The 21,115-nt window shown below is 38.5% G+C and overlaps 1 protein-coding gene and 1 non-coding gene across 4 annotated transcripts; one reads left to right on the plus strand and one right to left on the minus strand.

The window, feature by feature from the left end:
* The first annotated feature begins 377 nt into the window (after positions 1 to 377).
* htra2 (high temperature requirement protein A2) lies at positions 378 to 17,646 on the plus strand. 3 transcript variants are annotated; one of them, NM_001204481.1, is made up of 11 exons: positions 378 to 483; positions 1,490 to 1,666; positions 2,564 to 2,775; positions 3,384 to 3,597; positions 7,094 to 7,395; positions 7,959 to 8,090; positions 9,480 to 9,576; positions 10,788 to 10,955; positions 14,614 to 14,714; positions 15,612 to 15,676; positions 16,377 to 16,542. In NM_001204481.1, exons 1-11 carry the CDS (start codon positions 378 to 380, stop codon positions 16,540 to 16,542), a joined length of 1,740 nt encoding a protein of 579 aa, NP_001191410.1. The 3 variants fall into 3 exon arrangements, with proteins under 3 accessions (NP_001191410.1, XP_021204051.1, XP_021204053.1); XM_021348376.3 differs by lacking the exons at positions 378 to 483; positions 1,490 to 1,666; positions 2,564 to 2,775; positions 3,384 to 3,597 and having other exon boundaries at positions 6,872 to 7,395; positions 16,377 to 17,646; XM_021348378.3 differs by lacking the exons at positions 378 to 483; positions 1,490 to 1,666; positions 2,564 to 2,775; positions 3,384 to 3,597; positions 14,614 to 14,714 and having other exon boundaries at positions 6,887 to 7,395; positions 16,377 to 17,646.
* Positions 17,647 to 20,274: 2,628 nt separating this feature from the next.
* On the minus strand, positions 20,275 to 20,347 carry TRNAV-CAC (transfer RNA valine (anticodon CAC)). The gene has a single exon. It is a non-coding gene; the product is annotated as a tRNA-Val (tRNA).
* Between the last annotated feature and the right edge of the window lie 768 nt (positions 20,348 to 21,115).

A 21,115-nucleotide genomic window follows, 5' to 3' on the forward strand; every position in this document is an offset into this window, starting at 1 on the left:
AAGTGAATCTAAAAATATAACACTTATTTTTTGGATAGTTGTGTAAAATGGCCCAAGCTTCAAGTGTATGTCTCGTAGCTAATGGCCACTTTTGACCTGGCCTGACTGGCCTGGCATGACCTAGTGATGACTTTTTTCAGCATTGCTCCGTACGCTTTAAAAAAAACTCAGCTGAACGCCACTTCGTTACGTATGACAAGATTTGAGGGCAAAATCTAGAGTGAGACACCATAGATGACACACAGACTTTACTGACTTCAAAACATGTTAGGGTTGCCAGAATTAATGAAATTATCGATAAAAATTTACTAAAAATTGTGATTGTGTATCTAATTGTTTTTTATAATTTAATAAATATTCTTTATAACCGGTTTTCAATGGTTTCTTCTTCAGGTACCGGTTCGAATGCACTATTACGTACGTCGGATGGAGAACAACACAACTGCGGTGGCTGGGGACATTTGCTCGGCGACGAAGGTGGAGGTAAGCTATTCGTTGGCACGCTTTTTTAGTCTATTCTGTCGTTATTTTTTACTACAACCCTTAAAAGGTCTTTTTAGTTTTGTCCCAAAAGCTTTACCGGTAACCTAACAAGTAATTTTCAATATTGCGTTATTTATCAGTCGCTTATTAGAAAACACATGCTTATTTAAATGTAAGCATACAGAACGAGAATAATTTAAATCTTTTAGACATAAAATTCTCGTGTCACAATGCTAGTTACCATACTCTGAAACGGTTTGACCGATTTTTATGAAATTTGTTATGTTCAGTAGGTCTGAGAATCGGCTACTATTTATATTGCATTTGTCCACATTATTTTTTTATTTTTTGGACATTATTTTTGTTATAATGTGGCATTATGTGGTTGAATAAGGTTTTGTTATTTTTATATTCCTCATCGTTCACAGCGCTACATGCCTCTTTCACTCATTTACAACATCCTTACACACTTACAATAAATTAGCTATTTTTTCTACACTAGAAATTCCCTAGAAATCTGATATATGGCAAAACAACGTTTGCCGGGTCAGCTAGTGTTATATAAAAAAGCGAGATTATAATATAAATATACTAAAAACAGTACAACTAAAAACACAAAAAGCAGTTCTTTTGTAATGCGAAACACATCTAGGCGAAATCGTAAGACGCTTTCAGAAGCTTAGTACAGCGTACAGGTCCAATATTTATCCAATATTGGACAAACTTAATTAAATACGATGAATCCTTGACCTACATTGAGGATGATTGACGAGTGCCCAATGTTGGTCTGTTGTCTTATCGGCACAACAAAGATTAGTATTACATTCCTCGCCCGTACTGTCTGTCAGCTTGACCTTCTTTTGTTTTACCATGATCGGGCGAAAGTGCTCTAGGATACACTTAGTGTTGAGGGGCCACAATTGTACAGTGAAAAGTGGAAATAGTAGACTTGTAGTGCTCTGACGTATGTGACTTATGGTTCAAATCCTACAATTCCTTTTCACAGCTTACTGGATAGCGCATAAAGCCGTGAAATCGGTGATAGATGACGTCGATGGTCTCCGTATCTCTCCATATCCAACGCACAACGTATGGGAAGTGATCAGGGAACATTTCGATGCTGACACCAGAGCGGATCTGCTTCCACACGCCTATAAGAACTTTAATAAATCGCAATTTGCGGGTACGTGAAAGATTTTTCCTTATTTTTTTGCGTTACCAGGCTTGGCAACTTGGCCCAACCTTGGCCTATCAAGGCTCATCTTGTCCTTTAGTGGTTACCGGGGCTAATAGTTACACGAAGTGAATTACGCCGGGCATTTTGAAGAATGAAGATTGAAGTCTTAGTGGTCTTAGTAGAATAACTGGAATAGCGTCATAGAATACCTCGAGCACTGATCACCGTCCTCGTCGAACCCGTCGCTTGCGATGAAGGGCTCGGCAAGTAAATTAATCCATAGACACAGCCCACCGACTTTGTCGCTGGATCTTCTCAGTGGGTCGCGTTTCCAATCCGATGATAGATTCTGCGAAGCACTGCTCTTGCTAGGGTTAGTGTTTGCAACGTCGTTGGCTCCGGTTACCGTTCTCATCGAACCCGTCGCTTGCGACGAAGGGCTCGACGTGTAAATTAACCCATAGACACAGCCCACTGAGTTTCTCGGCGGTTCTTCTCAGTGGGTCGCGTTTAAAATCCGTTTGTAGATTCTGCGAAGCACTGCTCTTGCTAGGGTTAGTGTTTGCAACGTCGTCGGGTTAGAGTCCCGTAATTTCACCTACTAGTTCTGTGAATCTAGTATAACAGATATAGAATAATAGAACAGGTAGGAAGAAAAAATATGTCACAGAATAGCTTTTGTACAATTCGAAACGAAATATTAAATCATTAAATTACGCTAATACCAACATGGTATTTAATTAAAACGTTTATAACATGACAACCTACTGGGTCCCTTGTAACACTCTTCTGCTTATTTCCGTTATTCAAATTCATCTGAGACTAATGCTTAACTAATAAGTCTTGAGCCCGTAATTTCAGCATATTAGCGTTTACAGTGCTTTTGTTTGATGACGTCTCCAGGTTTAACGGTAAAGCTATCGGCATTGGCATACAAAGGTGACGAGCTATCGAGGCATATCTTCGCCGAAGCTGGTAGTGCGTTAGCGGCTCACGTGGTTGCGCTGGCCAGACGGAGCACCGCCAAAAGGCTGAGAGTCGTCTGCGTTGGATCGGTGTGGAACAGCTGGGACGTGTTGAAACCGGGAATGCTAAATGAACTTAACGCTAAAAAGGTAATTTGTAACTACAACGAAAATCAACAAAAACGACGCTATGATTTTTTTTTATTACTTAGATGGGTGGACGAGCTCACAGCCCACCTGGAACCCATAGACATCTACAACGTAAATGCGCCACCCACCTTGAGATATAAGTTCTAAGGTCTCAAGTATAGTTACAACGGCTGCCTCACCCTTCAAACCGAAACGCATTACTACTTTACGGCAGAAATAGGCGGGGCGGTGGTACCTACCCGCGCGGACTCACAAGAGGTCCTACCACCAGTAATTACGCATATTATAATTTTGCGGGTTTGATTTTTATTACACGATGTTATTCCTTCACCGTGGAAATCAATCCTGAACATTTTTTGAGTACGTATTTCATTAGAAAAATTGGTACCCGCCTGGGATTCGAACACCGGTGCATCGCTCAACACGAATGAATGCACCGGACGTCTTATCCTTTAGGCCACGACGACTTCAAATGTTCGTCTAACGAAAACGAAAATCAATAGCAGCGACACTATGAATAAAAAGCTTATCGTTATGAATAAATAGCTTATCGTTACGAATAAATAGCAGATCGTTATAAAATAATAACGTTACACGTTACGTTATAGGTGAAGTGCGAATTGGAACTGGTACGCTTAAAAGTATCGAGCGCAATGGGAGCGGCCTGGTTGGCGGCTAACAAAATAAACTACGACCTACCGAGAGACGACGAGGCCTTCTGTCAAGTATTCCACAAGTACCGACCAGATGCAGTTAATGGTGATGCGAAGGTCAAACACAACGGTCAAGTTAATGGGAATTTAAACGGTGTCGAAAACTGCGGTATAACGTTAAGTCTCTTGTAAATTTTCGCTACGGCGTTGCACGCACACAAATAAGCTAGTTAATATTACGTATGAAAAAATGATTTATATGCGTGAATGTGTGCATGTGCCCGGTTAATTGAATGGTGCATTGGGTCTGGACCAAACATTCCATTCCTAGCTGGTGAAGGATAGGGTACTTGGCTGCAATCTAGGTTTCCTATGTACGCCTAAAATTCAAATAACAGATAAAATCATACATACCCAGCTCAGACTGCCGAGATGAGCTCTAGCACGGGTGATGTTGTTGGCTGGACCTTTTAGGCCTATGTTTAGTACCCGTTCGCGAATGTTTTTTTGTATCACTCGAATTCTAAGTTCTGTGCTGGGCTATTGTTTATAATCATTGGGTCTGTGATGTTGCCTGTCTCTGTTATTGGACGAGTCCAAACGTGAAGTACGACTATCTATCTATCTTTGAGCCCACATACGTTCCTTGTTGGACATAGGCCTCACCCACGCACGACTGTATAATAGCAGAATTGTAGAATTCCATATAAAACCCTATAACCTATGTTTTTAAGAATGTCCTTGTAAATAGTAAAGAGCGTGTGCGTACATCATGACCGAATAGGTAGGAGGTACCTTTGAAAATGAAACAAGATTTTCTACGTAATTTATGTGGTATAAAAGAGCGGTAATCTAATTAATTATTTATAGAGAAACCTTATGTTGTATGTTCGCGACAAGTTTATTGAATATATACACTTATCACTATCACAGCTAACTAATGTCATAGGCGAAGGATTCGTGTGTACAAGCCTAAGCTAAAGAAAATACGAAAGTAACATATTGTGGCGAATTATAATATCTTATTTAAATCTGTTTTGTACAGTACGTTAAAGTTATGATTTAATAAGGACTTCATTACTGGGACCAACCAATTTAGTGTCTATGAAGTTTGTTGAGGTTTTCGCGGCCTAGATGTAGTTTTGTAATGGTGCAAATTTTTGAGCATTCGAAATAAGATTCAGTTATGATTTTTTTTCAAACTTATTGTTACTAATAAAAAATTTAAGAAATGTATCTATATAGCTTATAATGAAACTATGCTTGGGTATGTCACAAAAAAAAAAACGTGCCAAAATATTTTAATTTAGCTCTATTTTAAGCCATTCAAACCGATAGAAACTATTTCATTCGATATAGTGAACATTATGTGTGGTATTTAGGAAATAATGAGAAAACGATTGTGAGTTATTTTATTGATCTAATTAATTGTGGATGACAGATCTGAGAAGTTTTTGTATAAAATATTCTTAAGGCATATGTATGCCTGTTATGTAAAGGTCAGTTTCATATTTAGGGATGGTCTACAACTATTATATGAGTCGACTATTATCAAAGCCGGCAATGTGACTTTTGGACAATTATTGGTAAATCAGAAAAACGAATTATTGACTTTGTATTCCATTGGCAGTCACAAAACTCTTTTGAACGACATCTTAGATAAATAACAGGTTAAGTATTAACCTTTATTTAATGCAGGTTTTGAACCGTATTCTTTGAAGGAGACGATTATATTCAAATCAATCTGTATTGACATATCAATAACATTTTTTTGTCCAAATGCACAGATTGCCACCTTTGATAATAGACGACTCATATATAAATTTGCTTAGAAACACGACCCGGACAATTGTTTTTTAGTCACACCTAACGTGAACATGTGACCTATGACGTTTGTCAGTCGGTGTTCAAGAGCGTAGTATGTGGTGCTAACTGATACCGCATTATTAGTGTTTCGTGCGACAGTGATGATGCCGAAATTAGCCGACTGTCTTTTCCAAAGGTCGATATGCAATATTTATCGGCAGGTACTGTAATCATTATGCATATACATTAATAAAATTTTAATTGTCTATAGTAAGGCTATATGGAAATATTATAATTGTGGGTCTCGTCACAAGGTACCCCGATTGTGATGTGCTCCTCCAGTTACCATTTGACACCAGGTAGATAGTGAGCGTGTCAATTGTAATTTTACGAACAAAAATACATTTAGGGGCTGACCTTAGGATAATCTTTAATATAATATTGTGAATAAGAGTTTAGAATAGTTCCTGATTACATAAATGATAAGATTTATTATAATACACAAACATTTTAAATGTTAAATTTATTATCTGTAATTGAAAATAATTTTGTCTATACAAAAATCTTAAGGTTTTACTATGGTGTCTTATTAAAATTTATCCTTATTTAATATAATATCCAAAACGTAATTTATAAATAATGAAATAAAAATTATTACAGTTTAATTTCTCGTTTAATTAATAATTTAATTTAATTAATAATAAGCTTACTGTACCGTGAGAAACAAATATACGTATAGACTACACAAGATAAAGTTGTAAATACAAGATCGCAACCTTATGAACGGGCCAACCAATAATGTATACGGCTAGTTTATATGCTGTCGAAGTGCGAGTGACAGGCGTACCAGCGAAATATCTCTATAACCCACTAAAAAAAATACCTTGTCAAGAACTTCCGTAATTTCTACACTTGAAAGAATGTCTAAAGCTGCACTAGTAGGTTCTAATCAAATCCGGCTAGGCAGCGTAATGCGCGTTAGCCCGGTAAATCTACACTAGGGTCGTAAGTCTACTGGTATTCTTCACCTCTCTTAGCAACACGATGGAGCCGGCCGGCACTTGCACGATAAATCCGTGGATCGCTAAGACATTCATCTTTTAATTTTACAATTTCCAACGCTTTGAATAATTTACACTTTTCATAGTTAATTAGGTCTAAGATTCGCTAAGACTAAAAGAAAAATGAATATCTGTTTCCTAAGCATCTCCGATGATCCAAAGATTCAAATCCCGGTCTAGAAACAATACGAAAGTTGAGAAAGTTTCGGACGTGGTAATACTTTTAATTATAATATATTTATTATTGATGACGTACGACCTTCTAGTCTACCTAAATTTAGGTGGATATTTTTATAACTCATGGACATCGCCAACACCAAAGGCACACAAATCTACTACTAAGGAATGGTAGGGTAATACCCGGTCATTTTAATGTCTCTTGGAAGAGTAATTACAGGCATAGCAGGGCTAAAATTGAAACCAAGAACTTAAATATCGGTTGACATAATTCTTAACGAACCTAAACTGCTTAGCAGTGTATTTCTAGATAAAAGTAGTAATGCTTAAATGGAAAATATTATGCGCTAAAAATAACCACGAACATTTTAACGTTATAAGTTGAGCAGTACTACTCTTTAGCTGTCAATGCACTGCAGCTATCGCTTGTCAAAGACAGACGAAATGTCAAGTGCGGAAAGCAAAAACAATCAACAATGAATTTAAGGCTTTTCCGTATTTTTAAAACAAATACTATATCCAAAATAAACTACAGATGTACTAGTCGCGTTGTGCCAATACTAAATAACTACAAAAGTAACAGTGATGACAATCAAAGCTCTTACTTTAGATGCATTTTAGGAGCCACTATAGGGTTTATAGGTTATTTTAGTTTACGTGAAAAGGTAACAGCTGCTACAGTTGTAAATGATTTGAAAGGACGAAGGGAGAAATATAATTTTATAGCTGACGTTGTGGCAGTTTCGGCGGCGTCTGTTGTGTATATAGAAATAGTAGACGGACGAAGAATAGATGCGTTTACCGGTAAAAAATTAAAGATATCCAATGGCTCGGGATTCATCATTAAGGAAGATGGGCTGATATTAACTAACGCTCATGTTGTAGTCAATAAGCCTAATGCAATCGTCAAAGTTAGATTAACTGTAAGTATTTGTTGTGACATCTTCAATTCAATAAACAGTTTCCGTTGCTATATGTAACCATAATAAATGAATAAGAAGGAAGTACACGGTCATTAATGGTACCCGAGAACCTTATCAATTTTATTTTGTTTGTAGACAGACCATGCAACCTGTGTGATGGTCTGTGGTCAATGTTGCTCAGGGATGTCAGCAATGGCAGAAACACTACCAAGGCTCTGATTACTTGGCTTTATGATGGTGTGACTTCTATGACGAACAATACTATGTAATTAAAAAAAAAACCTGTAAAAAAGTCTGCTACTTAACGTATAATTGAGACTGTTTAACAGATGTTGATGTTGATTTGCTCCAGTAGCCACTTAATATCTAATATTAAGTGTTTCAGTAAACTAGCTCCTTACAAATGCACAGAAATTAAAAAGATGATAAAATCGCCATTTGTTTAATGAACCCTTACTCAGGTAAGGTAGGAAATACTTTGTGGAAGGGTCTTAGGTTATGCAAATAAAAACAAATTGTTTGTGTATCTGTTACTATTATATTTGTTTACTGGTAAATTCCAGGATGGTTCAACACACGAGGCCCTCATAGAACACTATGACCTACAATCAGATCTAGCAACACTTCGGATACCAGTCAAAGGACTACCAACAATGAAACTTGGTACTTCCGCTGATCTCAAGCCTGGCGAGTGGGTTTGTAATTTATATTATAATATCTTAACTAAAAACGATATTCTAAATAGAACAGTTAAACTATATCAAGCAGTTTCAATATCTTGTATTTATACTATTAGCATTTTCTTTTCATTCAGAATGAAGTACCTAACAATATTATAATGTGTACATATGGTTTTTACTGGTGGTAGGACCTCTTGTGAGTCCGCGCGGGTGGGTACCACCACCCTGCCTATTTCTGCCGTGAAGCAGTAATGCGTTTCAGTTTGAAGGGTGGGGCAGCCGTTGTAACTATACTTGAGACCTTAGAACTTGTATCTCAAGGTGGGTGGCGCATTTACGATGTGGATGTCTATGGGCTCCAGTAACCACTTAACACCAGGTGGGCTGTGAGCTCGTCCACCCATCTAAGCTATAAAAAAAAAAAAAATTATATGCAAACTATTTAAATAACAGTGAATGTCTGTACGTATGTTTTTCCATTATGAATTGCTGTACCATTCATCTGATCGTGATAAAATTTGGTACAAATGTTGGCTTTCGAGGGAAGGTATCTGTCATAGCACCATCAACATATGGGTTATTATGATCAGTCACGGTAGTGTGATGGAATCCACTTTTTTTTTTAAATTGTGTGATTAGTTATGGCAAGGTGTTTTATAATTCTGTATTATTAGTAGGTACTACTATCGCATATGCTGCCTATTTCTGTCTTAGCTGTTACATCCACCAATTTGAAAGTTGGGATAAGGGCTATACATTATACAATATAAGAGAAACTTACATAATCACTCTGTGGGCTCTAGTAACCAGGTGGGCAGTGAGATAGTCTTCATATTTATCCTCTCCGATGCCCTCATATTTGTGCCTTCTGGTTGGACTAGGGAAATAAAAGAAATCAAAATCAAAATTTTACTATATTGGTAGGTTGTTGCATCCAAATGCAACTATGTATTCTATGAGTTAAATCCCATCGTTACTACAAGACCTAATCAAGCTTTGGAAAATAGCTTCAGTGTCCTGTCAAAAGAGCAATCTCAATATGTAGGTATAATTATCACAGAACATCTTTCATTAAACCCAAGGAAAGGGAACAGATGAGTGGTACAATTCTAAGCCGACATGATTTTCTTCAGATTTCACAAGTCATAGACATGATTGAAACTACCATTACCGCTTAAGCTCTCTATTTTTATGTCATTTTATTATTTTCAACAGTCACAGAGGTTGTTATTCTCTTACTAAACTCGCACAATATTTCATTAAATTTAATTTAATTAGCACAATATTCAAATATTGTGACAATTCAATGTCGTGACAACGAAAACTGTAAACTGTTTGAAACAGGGGATATATTATTATAATGTAATGGTGATAAAACCAAACTACAACTTATAATTATTACAGGTGGTGGCTATAGGAAGTCCCCTTGATTTGAGCAACACAGTCACAGCTGGTGTGGTGAGCTCTACTCAGAGAGCTGGAAGCGAACTTGGCTTACAAGGTCAGAGTGCTGCACATTTCTTTTTCAATTTTATTTAGTATTTTATTTTTATATCCAGACGGTGTAACAACACTGTTTATCTGGATGTTAACTGGTTTTGAAACTATGTGTATAATATATTATAACTAGCTGACCTGGCAGACTTCGTAGTGCCTCAATCGATAAATAAAAGACCTAAATTTTTGTATAAAATAAGTTTAAAAAAAACGAAAGGAATCCGTCCGACAGGGGACACATCAAAAGAAAAACAAATTTGTTATTTTTATGTAATTCCAAGCATTTTCATATTTGTCTACCTTTTAAACCTTCTCTGGACTTCCACAAATAATTAAAGACCAAAATTAGCCAAATCGGTCCAGCCGTTCTCGAGTTTTAGCGAGACTAACGAACAGAAATTCATCACTACATAGTATAAAACAAAGGCGCTTTCTCTGTTCCTATATCTGTCTGTCCCTATGTATGCTTAAATATTTAAAACTACGCAACGGATTTTGGTGCGGTTTTTTTAATAGATAGAGTGATTGAAGAGGAAGGTTTATATGTATAATAACATCCATTAAATAGTGGAGAAATCAATAATAAATTACAGTTTCCGAAGCGAAGCGAGGGCGGGTCGCTAGTTTTTATATACATAGAAGATATATAGTATTATATATTTAATATTATATAATATTATATAGATAGATGTTAATGTTACGTCGAAAATGAGGACATTTCGACAGCACTATAATCTGCTAATCTGCAAACTAGGTTTATGGAGATTACGTTTACGTGACGAGAATCGGCAGCCGGCAGAATTACTTTTGGCATTATTGGCATTTCTACGCAATGGTGACCACTGGCCATCAGGTGGTCCATATACGAATTCCCAGCTACAGTTCATAAACTAAAATAAAACAAATGTTGAGTGATATATTATTATAATTTTTAAATACTAGAAATTTAAAACGCTAATGTGGTTTTTTTATCGCTCAAGCTGGGTAGATAAATTTACGGCCCACCCGGTGCTAAGTGATTACCGGAGCCTATGGACATCAAAAACGTCGCCACCCACCTTGAGACATGAGGTCTATATCTCAGTTTTACAGAACAACGGCTGGCCCACCCAACAAACCGAAACGCATTACTGCTTCACGACAGAAATAGGCAGGGTAGTGGTACCGTGTGAGCTCACGAGACGCCCTACCACCAGTATTTCTTTCGTTTTTCAGACAGAAATATAGTATACATACAAACAGATGCTCCGATTACATTCGGTAACAGCGGGGGACCTCTTGTCAATCTCGACGGCGAAGCTATAGGCATTAACAGCATGAAAGTCACCTACGGAATATCGTTTGCCATACCCATAGATTATGTAAAGGAATTCTTGGCTAAACGTATGTATTTTAAACTGTTTATTTTTTATCTATATATTAATACGTGAAGCTAAAACTTTGTATCCCTTTTTACGAAAATTGCGCGGACTGAGGAGTATGAAATTTTCCACACATATAGAGAATATAGAGGAGAAGTGCACAATGCTAATATTTTTTTTAAATAATGCATAAAAGATACATTAAAAAACATTACACACCCTATATACCATGTATTTGACGCACACACGCATGCTTACTATTTATTTATTGTCAAACTTTTGTTCTTGACGTCTGTTGTCAAATTGAGAATAGATTAGAAATTGTTTGTCTTTATTAATATTTTTTTATAGTGTAGTCTTGGCAAAATTTGTGATTATAGAAGTATAAAACACAATCATAATAGTGTACAAACTTAATAAACAATTCCAATTAATTATACTCGAATTTCGACTACTGCGGGACCTCTAGTTTTAATTTATTTATTGGGTACCAACATGTTATACATCAGCACAGAACATTACAGGTATCATATACATTGATTTCACACTAAATGCTAACACAGTTACAGGTACCGACTGCATGCATTGATAAAAAAAGCGGTGCGTTGTATAAAAAAAACAAAAACTTTAAATAACATTACATGAAAACCTTACATTATTACACATTTACTACCAAATATGCTATTACTTAATTGAAAAACCTCATTGAGCAAGGTTGTAGACTTCTCGTCTATTATTATGTTTTGTAGCTAACCATAGACAATGAATATGAATGATGAATGTCGTTACACCTAAACTTCTTGTAGGCTACATTGAGTATCAATGAATATATCGTCGTTGCAATTAAAATTATTATTTATTAATCTCATAAGTGACATTTTGGGCTAAATGGTGTTTTCAATATTATGAAAGTTATTTTGAATACCTATACTCAGCAAAAACTCCCATGTGCATACTTTAATATTTCACTTTATTACGGATTGCTTTTCAAAGTATCCTATGTGCTTAAAAATATTTGCATATTCTTTTTTCAGGTGGTTAGTATTATTAGATTTTCTCGAAAAGTACCTTATTTCAAATTTGCAACGACGATATTATATTGATAAATGCTTTCAATGGCTTAGACTCTTGAATCATGGAAACGCACCGGTCTCTACTCACTACCTGGCTGCCTCTATGTTATTGTGAGGCTTATTGGGTGATGACGGAGGAGGTGTGTGTGTTGTTGATTGTCCGTTGTGTACCCTCCTTCGGAAACCTCATCGGAGCGGTCAATAAAACATTACTTATAATTACATGTTTATTCGCGTCAGCGACCGCGGTGGATCGCTGCACGTTAACCACTGACTGACTAACGTCTGTTGCTCATTACTATAGACGCATAGTGAGCAGCTCAGCGGGGCGGGGTATCATTCCCCTACATTACAATTCATTCAGGAAGCCCAATAGTCAAGCCTAATATCAATATATTTATTTAGCTTGAGAGTCTACAACTTTATCCCGCTGCAAAATGACACAGCCTAAAATCTACTGTCACCCGTATAGACTTTAATAACATAAAATAAATTTTTAATTAATGACTAAATGCTCCAAACTTACTAACAGTTACGTACCCACATCACTCTACTAATCTAGAAAACGATTAGGTAATATCACGACTTAATTCATTTTGATCATCCACTCTCTACTAGATGGCGTTATTGTGCCAATCCCTAGTTTCACTAATCGTCTACAGATGTCTCTAATTCAAATTCAAATTCAAAATCATTTATTTCAACTTGGATGTCATCAAAAACACACTTGTTGAATGTCAAAATGTAAAAGAAAATGTTAACTCTACCACCGGTTCCAAAAAAAAGCCACAGTCCTGAGAAGAACCGGCGAAACAAACTCAGCGGGCTTTTTTTTTTTTGTATTTTCTCAACTATTTTCTTTTTTTAAACAAGAAAACATATTTACAGTATACAAAAAAACAAGTCAAAAAAATACAATTCAAATAAATAATAATAATAATGAAAAATGAAAAGGCCAGGAGCGAGCGCCTCATTCCCACGTAGTGCCATCTAGTAAAAAATCCTTAACTTTATAATATGCCTTGTTGCACAAACGTTCCTTGACAGTTTTCTTAAATCTTTTTTTTTTTTTTTTTTTTTGTTATGATTGAAAGTTTACTGGTGGCCCGAAGGCCTTTCCAGTTTCACCAGGACAGGTGGGCGAGCAAAGGCTCAGCCAAGAGGGGTGGGATTTGCTAACAACTGCCCGAGCGCCTCCGAAGGAGACCTAACAACTCAAGAGCAATTGTTTCGCGAATGAATCTACTACCGGATCGGAATCGCGACCCGCTGAGAAGATCCGGCGAGAAACTCAGCGGGCTGATGCATGGGTTAGGTTGCGCGTCGACCTCTTTGTCGAGTTCGACGAGTACGGTTACCGGGGTCCCTAAGCCTGCCCCTAGTATTAGAGCTGAAGGCATCTAATGCAAAGGTTATTGGATCTGATGGATCCGTAAGGACGTGTCTAGGGCGTCGACGGTGACTGGCTCCTGCATGATCAGGATTCGGGGAGTAGTCAGCGGCGGCAACGATAAGGCGATTATCATGATGCATAGCCTTATCGAAGTATCGTTCCGACGCTGACTTCATGTATTTCCGAATTGATTCGAGGCCCAGGTCGTCGTGTAGGTCAACGTTCCTCACGAACCACGGAGCCCCGACAGCTAACCTGCAAAAGCGGGATTGTAGGGATTGGAGGGTGTCTATGTGTGTGCGGGCCGCGTGAGCGAACACCACACTCGCGTAAGTCATGACGGGCCTTATGCAAGTTTTGTAAAGTGTCACCTTGTTCCGAAGGGACATTTTACTCCGCTTACAGATCATGGGGTAGAGTCTACCGAGAATAAACGCGGCACGGTCACGGACTGATTTTATATGCGGGCGGAATGTCATCGATGCATCCAGGGTAACGCCCAGGTACTTGACCTTCCTGGCCCAGGGTATGGGTTGTCTAAAGAGAGTAATCGGGGGTGTGAGATTCCTCCTCCTAATCCGGGAGGAAATCCGTGTGGAGCTTCCCCTCTGAAATAGCACCGCAGTACTTTTCGCTGGGTTGATGTCTATGCGCCATTTTCGGAACCACTGTCCTAGGGCTAGGGCTGCGCTCTGAAGCTTCTTCGCGATTAGGGCCTTATTTCTACTAGAATAGTAAACAGTCGTGTCGTCGGCGAACAAAGCTAAATGGGTCGGCGGCGACCGGGGAATATCGTTGACGAATAAGCTAAATAGGAGGGGTGAGAGGACAGAGCCTTGCGGGACTCCAGCTGTGAGAGGTGGTCTTAAATCTATGAACAGGTAGTAGTTGAACGTTTTGTGGGATCTTGTTGAAAAGTTGTACACCCAGCCCCCTGAAAGAGTTGCTTATTTTCTTAATTCGAGCCGCCGGCAACGCAAGCCTATGTTTGTTCCTAGTGTTCACATTATGCAAATCGCAGACTCTGGGGAATTCTACAATGTTTTTACGCACGTACAATAAATTTTCAAAAATGTATTGGGACGCTAAAGTTAGAATTTTGATTTCTGTAACATGTTGCAATTTAAACAAATATGCTATAATGCAATAGACCTTAAAAGTTGTACTCGTGAATGTTTGACCCCTCTGAATACTGACTTTAAATCGATTTGTAGATAAAACCAAGTCTCCTCAAGTCTCGAAGCGTTACCTTGGCATCACCATGCTCTCATTAACGCCTTCCATACTCATGGAGTTGAAGATGAGAAATCCCGAGGTAAATATTGTTTATTTTCTAATCTATCCATTAGGGGCCAAACATAATAATATTATCCACATCAAAAATGGCATTGATGTTTGAACTTATGTCTAGGATGGAGATATTCGATGTCAATAAAGCCCAACAGCCATTCAATACCAGGTGGTTTCAGAGACTTAACACAGCTATACAAGAGCTACTCTTTTTTTTTTCCTTACCTAAGCTGATAGCCTTGAGAGGCCTGGAGTGGCTCATCGTAGCCCTAGCGTGTAGGTGAGCTCTCGGGGCTCAAACCAGGAGGCGTTGCTAACACTGTCCCTAGCAAGAGCAGTGCTTCGCGGATCGGAAACGCGACCCACTAAGAAGATCCGGCGAGAAACTCGCTGGGCTGTGTCTGTGGGTTAATTTACTCGTCGAGCCCTTCGTCGCAAGCGACGGGTTCGACAAGGACAGTGACCGGTGCTTGAGGTACTGAAAAGCACCGTTAATGGATCGGGAGGATCCGTAATGACATGTTTAGGGCGACATCGACTTTTTACGCTCTTAATGAAGAGATATATTTTAATGCTGGTACGAGTAACGCCATCTCTCGTCAAACAGCAACAAGCAATCGTACCGCCCTAACAATAAGGAAGCATTTGCGAAGTCTGTCATAGGAACTGGTTGTTCTACTGCACATACCAGGGTGTATTACTGCTGTGACTTTCCAAATCGGTTGACCTTCGAATCCTTGGGCTTAAGCCTAGTTTAAGACGTCTCTGGGTGTATGTTTATGCATATATTTAAACATATGTTTGTCAGTATTTGGTACTTATAACACAGAGATTCCTAGATTGGGGTCGGATGACCGTGCGTCATTTGTTCCCAGTTATTATTATTATTAAAAGAAAAAACATATGAAAAATTATTTTGTAGATGCCAACCGATATTCAACACGGCATCCTTGTATGGAAGGTCATCATTGGATCGCCGGCTTTCAAGTAAGTACTGCTTACTCGTCGTCATAATACTAGCGTTCAAAGCTAGAGAGTGCGAATCGGTTGTGGTCTAATAGCAGACTCGTGGCCAATACGCATCATATGCCTGTTCAACCTTATAAACCTCAAGCCTCACGTATGATAGTTTGTCCAGCATTCTATAGGATCATATGCCTATTAGACCTTATAGATCTCAAGCCTCACGTATGACAGCACGTCGAGCCTCGTATAAGGTTATATACCTATTGGTCCGATTTCGTTAAATTTTGCTGATTTTAGTGAAATTATCGTCGTAACTATTTTTAAATAAATACTAAACGTATAAATCGAAATTAAGATAATTTAATCAAAATCTATCCAATATTTTTTGGGTGCACTAACGGCAGATCTCTATCGTGTTATTTATCAGATTTGTCCAATCACTGATACAATATCCTGCCTATTTTTACCACGAAGGAATCATCCTGCTTTATTCGAACTAAAAGGGCAGGATGGTCGAGCTTAAAGGGCGGGACAGTTGTCTCGGATCTCATGTCTCAAGGTCACCGACGGGCCGAGACTTGCTCGTCATGAGACATAAAGGCCTCACGTTGTCGTGTTAACTCTTCAAAAGACAGCGATGGCTCATATCCACCTTGTGACCGGGGTAGCTACCAGCGCGAGCTCACCAGATCAATGATGAGTGTGTGATGTGATCTTTCAGCGGGGGTCTACAACCAGGCGACATTGTAGTCAAAATAAACGGAAAACCAGTTCACAATACAACCGATATATACAACATTCTAGAAAGTACGACGGGGAGTTTGAAGATTGACGCCGTCAGAGGGCGCCAGCAGATAAACCTGACCATAGTACCAGAGTTACACTGATATAGTCTTCGACGTGGTTTTTTTTTTGAGCGAGCATACGGCTCACTTGATGATAAGTGGTTGCCGTCATTCATGGAAGACAGTAATTTCAAGGGCAGAGCCAAGCCACAGCCTACTTAATAATCACAGTAATCCTCCTTATAATGCGGTGTTCTTTAAGCGATTTCAGTCCGCCATATTTATAATTAATTTCGCGTATCTTTGCACGTTGTGACAATTGTGTTGTTATAAAATTAAATTAATTCATTAAATTTATGTTCTTAGTTTTTTGAACTATATTGTATTATAATTGTATATATATAATAATATATTGCATTTGTACATAACGCGTTATACGGCAGCAAGGTTATACAAGCGCGTTATGCGAGAGTACTACTTGTACTACAACGTGTTTTGCTATAACGCGGAATTAATCTATCGTGTCATACAGAGTGTTACAGGGAGCTCCCTGCTAATCTAGTCTGAAGAAAGGCATGTCATAGCGCTAATAAAATTTAGACAAAAGCTTATTTTATTATGACAAATTGACGTTAAAACCACCTTTATATGTAAATTATTGGTTTTGTTATTCATGCCTCTATGATATATGTATATAGATATGTATTTTTGTATGTATATATTTATTCAAGCTTACCAGCGAAGCTTGTAGTAATAAATGCCTACATCTAATCAGATGTTTGTTTATTAACCATAATATGGATACGTGAACACCTGGAAATGGCGCTAATTCACTTTTAATGACCACACCAAGCTTTAATGGGTTTTTTTTTCAATGTCTGATAATTACGCGATATGAAAAAGTGATGCACAATTTTAAGTGGAATACTGGAATGTCGTTATTTGTTAAATGTACCGCTTACAAAACGCGGTCGAATGTTATTTGAACGATTGTGACGTAATTTGGGGTCATAACAAGGAAATGTATAATCTGTGCTAAAAGACAACGACTCTTCAACTATGACATAATGTTTAAAATGCGAACACTATGTTTTGTTTCAAGTTGTAGATGTTTTTAACTCCGATTCTTTTTTTTTTTTTAATATTTATTTAAAATAATTGTTTGTGAAGCGTTTTTAAATAAAAACATGGAAATCGTTTTATTCATTTTTGTTTTTCCTTGAAATTAGCTGTGCATTTGTTTTTAATTGTATACGGGAAGATTCTGTAGAACTGCTTGTTAAATATTCGTGGATAACACCATTATACTTTTTTTTTATTACTTAGATGGGTGGACGAGCTCACAGCCCACCTGGTGTTAAGTGGTTACTGGAGCCCACAGACATCCACAACGTAAATGCGCCACCCACCTTGAGATATAAGTTCTAAGGTCTCAAGTATAGTTACAACGGCTGCCCCACCCTTCAAACCGAAACGCATTACTGCTTCACGGCAGAAATAGGCGAGGTGGTGGTACCTACCCGCGCGGACTCACAAGAGGTCCTAGCACCAGTAATTTTATAATTTTGCGGGTTTAATTTTTATTACACGATGTTATTCCTTCACCGTGGAAGTCAATCGTGAACATTTGTTGAGTACGTATTTCATTAGAAAAATTGGTACCCGCCTGAGATTCGAACACCGGTGCATCGCTCAACACGAATACATCGGACGTCTTATCCGTTAGGCCACGACGACTTCATCATTATACATTAGCATTTCGCGAGTTCGTCCCACTCTTTTTACGTTTTAAAGCTAAAGGGCTATTTGGCTTAAGAAACATTTTTGCGACTTTGCAAGAGAGCCATTTAATGTTTAAAATCTGGAAAAATATTCATAACAAAAAATCTTCTTCGGCTATTTGAATGGAGTAAACTTAATTGAAGTTCAATTAAAAACATGATACTGTTGATGCTAATACCAAATAAAACGCAATTTTAATTACAAAGATAAATGTCGCGTATTAAGCGAAATGTCGCTTAAACTAAATATTCTAAATTTCACCCCTCGATTTGGTGAGTTCTCGATATTCCATGGTGTTTCAAGCGCCATAACGGGTATACTGTATCTTTCAAGTGCAAATCAGGATAAGAACCACCTAGATATTAGTGTGTGCGTGCGTGCCTGCGTGCGTGCGTGCGTGCGTGCGTGCGTGCGTGCGTGCGTGCGCGCGGGCGATAAAAATATAGACTCGAATATATATATTTTTGGAAATGTCGAACATCTTACAACAAACTCAGACACAAAGGCGATGCGAATAATTAAAAACGGCCTATAGACCTATTGTTTAAAGTTACGAATAAACGTCTAAAATATATAAAGCTTAACGACTTAAATGACTTGTGCTTAAAATAGAGACGGATAAAATTAAATAATAATATGCAGTTCTCGCGTTGTTTGAGTATTTGAGATGACATTGAAAATAGTGTCTTTTGAATATTTGTGTGCCTAAGAATGGGTTATAGCACTTCCACTGTCTCAATATTTTGTGTTATAGACAAAAGGACGAGCTTACGATCGACTTGATGTTAATTGAATATCACGACACATATTATTATCTCAGAATTTAATTTTGTTCGGAATTCATTCGACTCAGATGCTTGCATGATGCTTGCAGATTAACAAGTTTAATTCGCACTATAAATGCGAAACTCAGTTTTAATTCTTAAGTTTTGACGCCTTAAGTAAGACTTAAGTATCCACTCTCGGTGCTTTTAGGTATTCCAAGCACAGGCTACCGTTCTCATCGAACCCGTCGAAAGGGTTAAATTTAACCCACGGAGTTTCTCGCCGCATATTCTCAGTGGGTCGCGATTTTAATCCGGTGGTAGATTCAACGAAGCTTTTTTTTCCTACCTAAGCTGATAGCCCTGAGATGCTATGTCAGCGTAATCCTAACGTGTAGGTGAGCTCTCGGGGCTCAAACCAAGGGGTGTTGCCTTAGAGTATACATAACCAAGCTAGGTGTTGCTAACACTGGCTCTAGCAAGAGCAGTGCTTCGCAGAATCTACCACCTGATCGGAAACGCGACCCGCTGAGAAGATCCGGCGAGAAACTCAGTGGATCAGAAGCACCACCCTTGCTAAGCTATTGTTACTAAATTTTCTCAAGCTGAGTCCCGTGGGCTCGTCTCGGTGAAGCTATCATAACACCTCGAGGTTAATAACACAAGGTAAGTCATTATATTTTTTCTCCTACCTACGCCGAAAGTTCGGTTTTCCTCCCGCTGTACAGGGAAGAAAGTGTAACTTTTCCTGCCTGGGTACTGACAAGTGCGCATGCGCTTTAGTGTCTACGTCTGCTCTCACGCACCTAAAATTCTCCGCCATTTTTGTGCTCGGGTAATTTGCAATATTGTGTTTCGTGTAAAAGTGAAATAAACAAAAGGCAATAAAATTTAATAGTGTAGTATTAAACAAAGTTCATCAGACAGTTCTTATTCAATTAGTATAGTACTAGTTTATTTAAAAATTAAAAAACAGTTAAATTTGTTTTTTTAAGAGTATGGGGGGGCTCCGCTCTCCCTTCCCCCCGCCAGGGCTTCACCCGTAAACCCCACCGGGGCTTCGCCCCCGGACCCCGGCACGGTACTCCACGAAGTTTCGGCCTGGTAGGAGAAAAAATAGTATGTGCACCGCGGGAATAAATTAGGAATTCTTATCCCGCGTGTGGCAATTTTACACCCGGGAGGAAATGTTCTACTTTTCTCCCTTGGTGCACAATGTATTATTGTACACACCTCTAGGATAGAAAAGGATAACAGGGAAACGTGTAAATGTTAGTAAAAAAAGGATTGTTTCCGCCCGGGATCGAACCGGGGACCTTGTGCGTGTGAAGCACACGTGATAACCACTACACTACGGAAACTTATACTTAAGTCGTGAATTTAGTGTTCCAATACAACTTCATGTGCTATCATTTTTATACGATACAAAATGAAAGTATCACTTTCGATTGGAATAAAAATTATCGTCAAACTGAAGCTGACTTAAACATAACTGAAGCCACGAAATAAAATGCTTCGTTCGTTCGGACATTGAAAGAAACTTCGAAGACCCTGGTATAATAAGAAACCTATCAAGGTTCGAATCAAGGATCGAATTTCGATCGATATTCCAAGAATATTATTTAATTTAACAAAATAATCAGATCAGATGTGTGGACGAGCTGACGGCTCACCCGGCAGTGAGTGGTTATCGAAGCCCTTAGATATCAACACCGTAAATACCACCACTCTTCTTGAGACATAGTTGTGAAAATTCTGACTCCGGGCGGAGACCGAATGTCAGGTGAGAGAGTGCAAAGGAAGCCGTTTCCTGGGTAGGTCCCTAAACGCTCCTTAGAACCGTGGTCTGCTCCAAAGTTAAGCAGACCGTCAAGTCTAGGAGAGTCTAGTCAATTCGCGCCTAGGAGACACATACTCCATGTGCAGGGACGTCTTAAACTAGGCTGGGGCCCTTGGGCACACAAGAATTTGAGGCCCTTTTAGAAAGTGGTGGTAGGACCTCTAGTGAGTCCGCGCGGGTGGGTACCACCACCCTGCCTATTTCTGCCGTGAATCAGTAATGCGTTTCGGTTTGAAGGGTGGGGCAGCCGTTGTAACTATGTATACTTGAGACCTTGGAACTTCTATCT

Source organism: Bombyx mori, chromosome 26 (assembly GCF_030269925.1).
Source record: "Bombyx mori chromosome 26, ASM3026992v2".
Classification (NCBI taxonomy): Eukaryota; Metazoa; Arthropoda; class Insecta; order Lepidoptera; family Bombycidae; genus Bombyx; species Bombyx mori.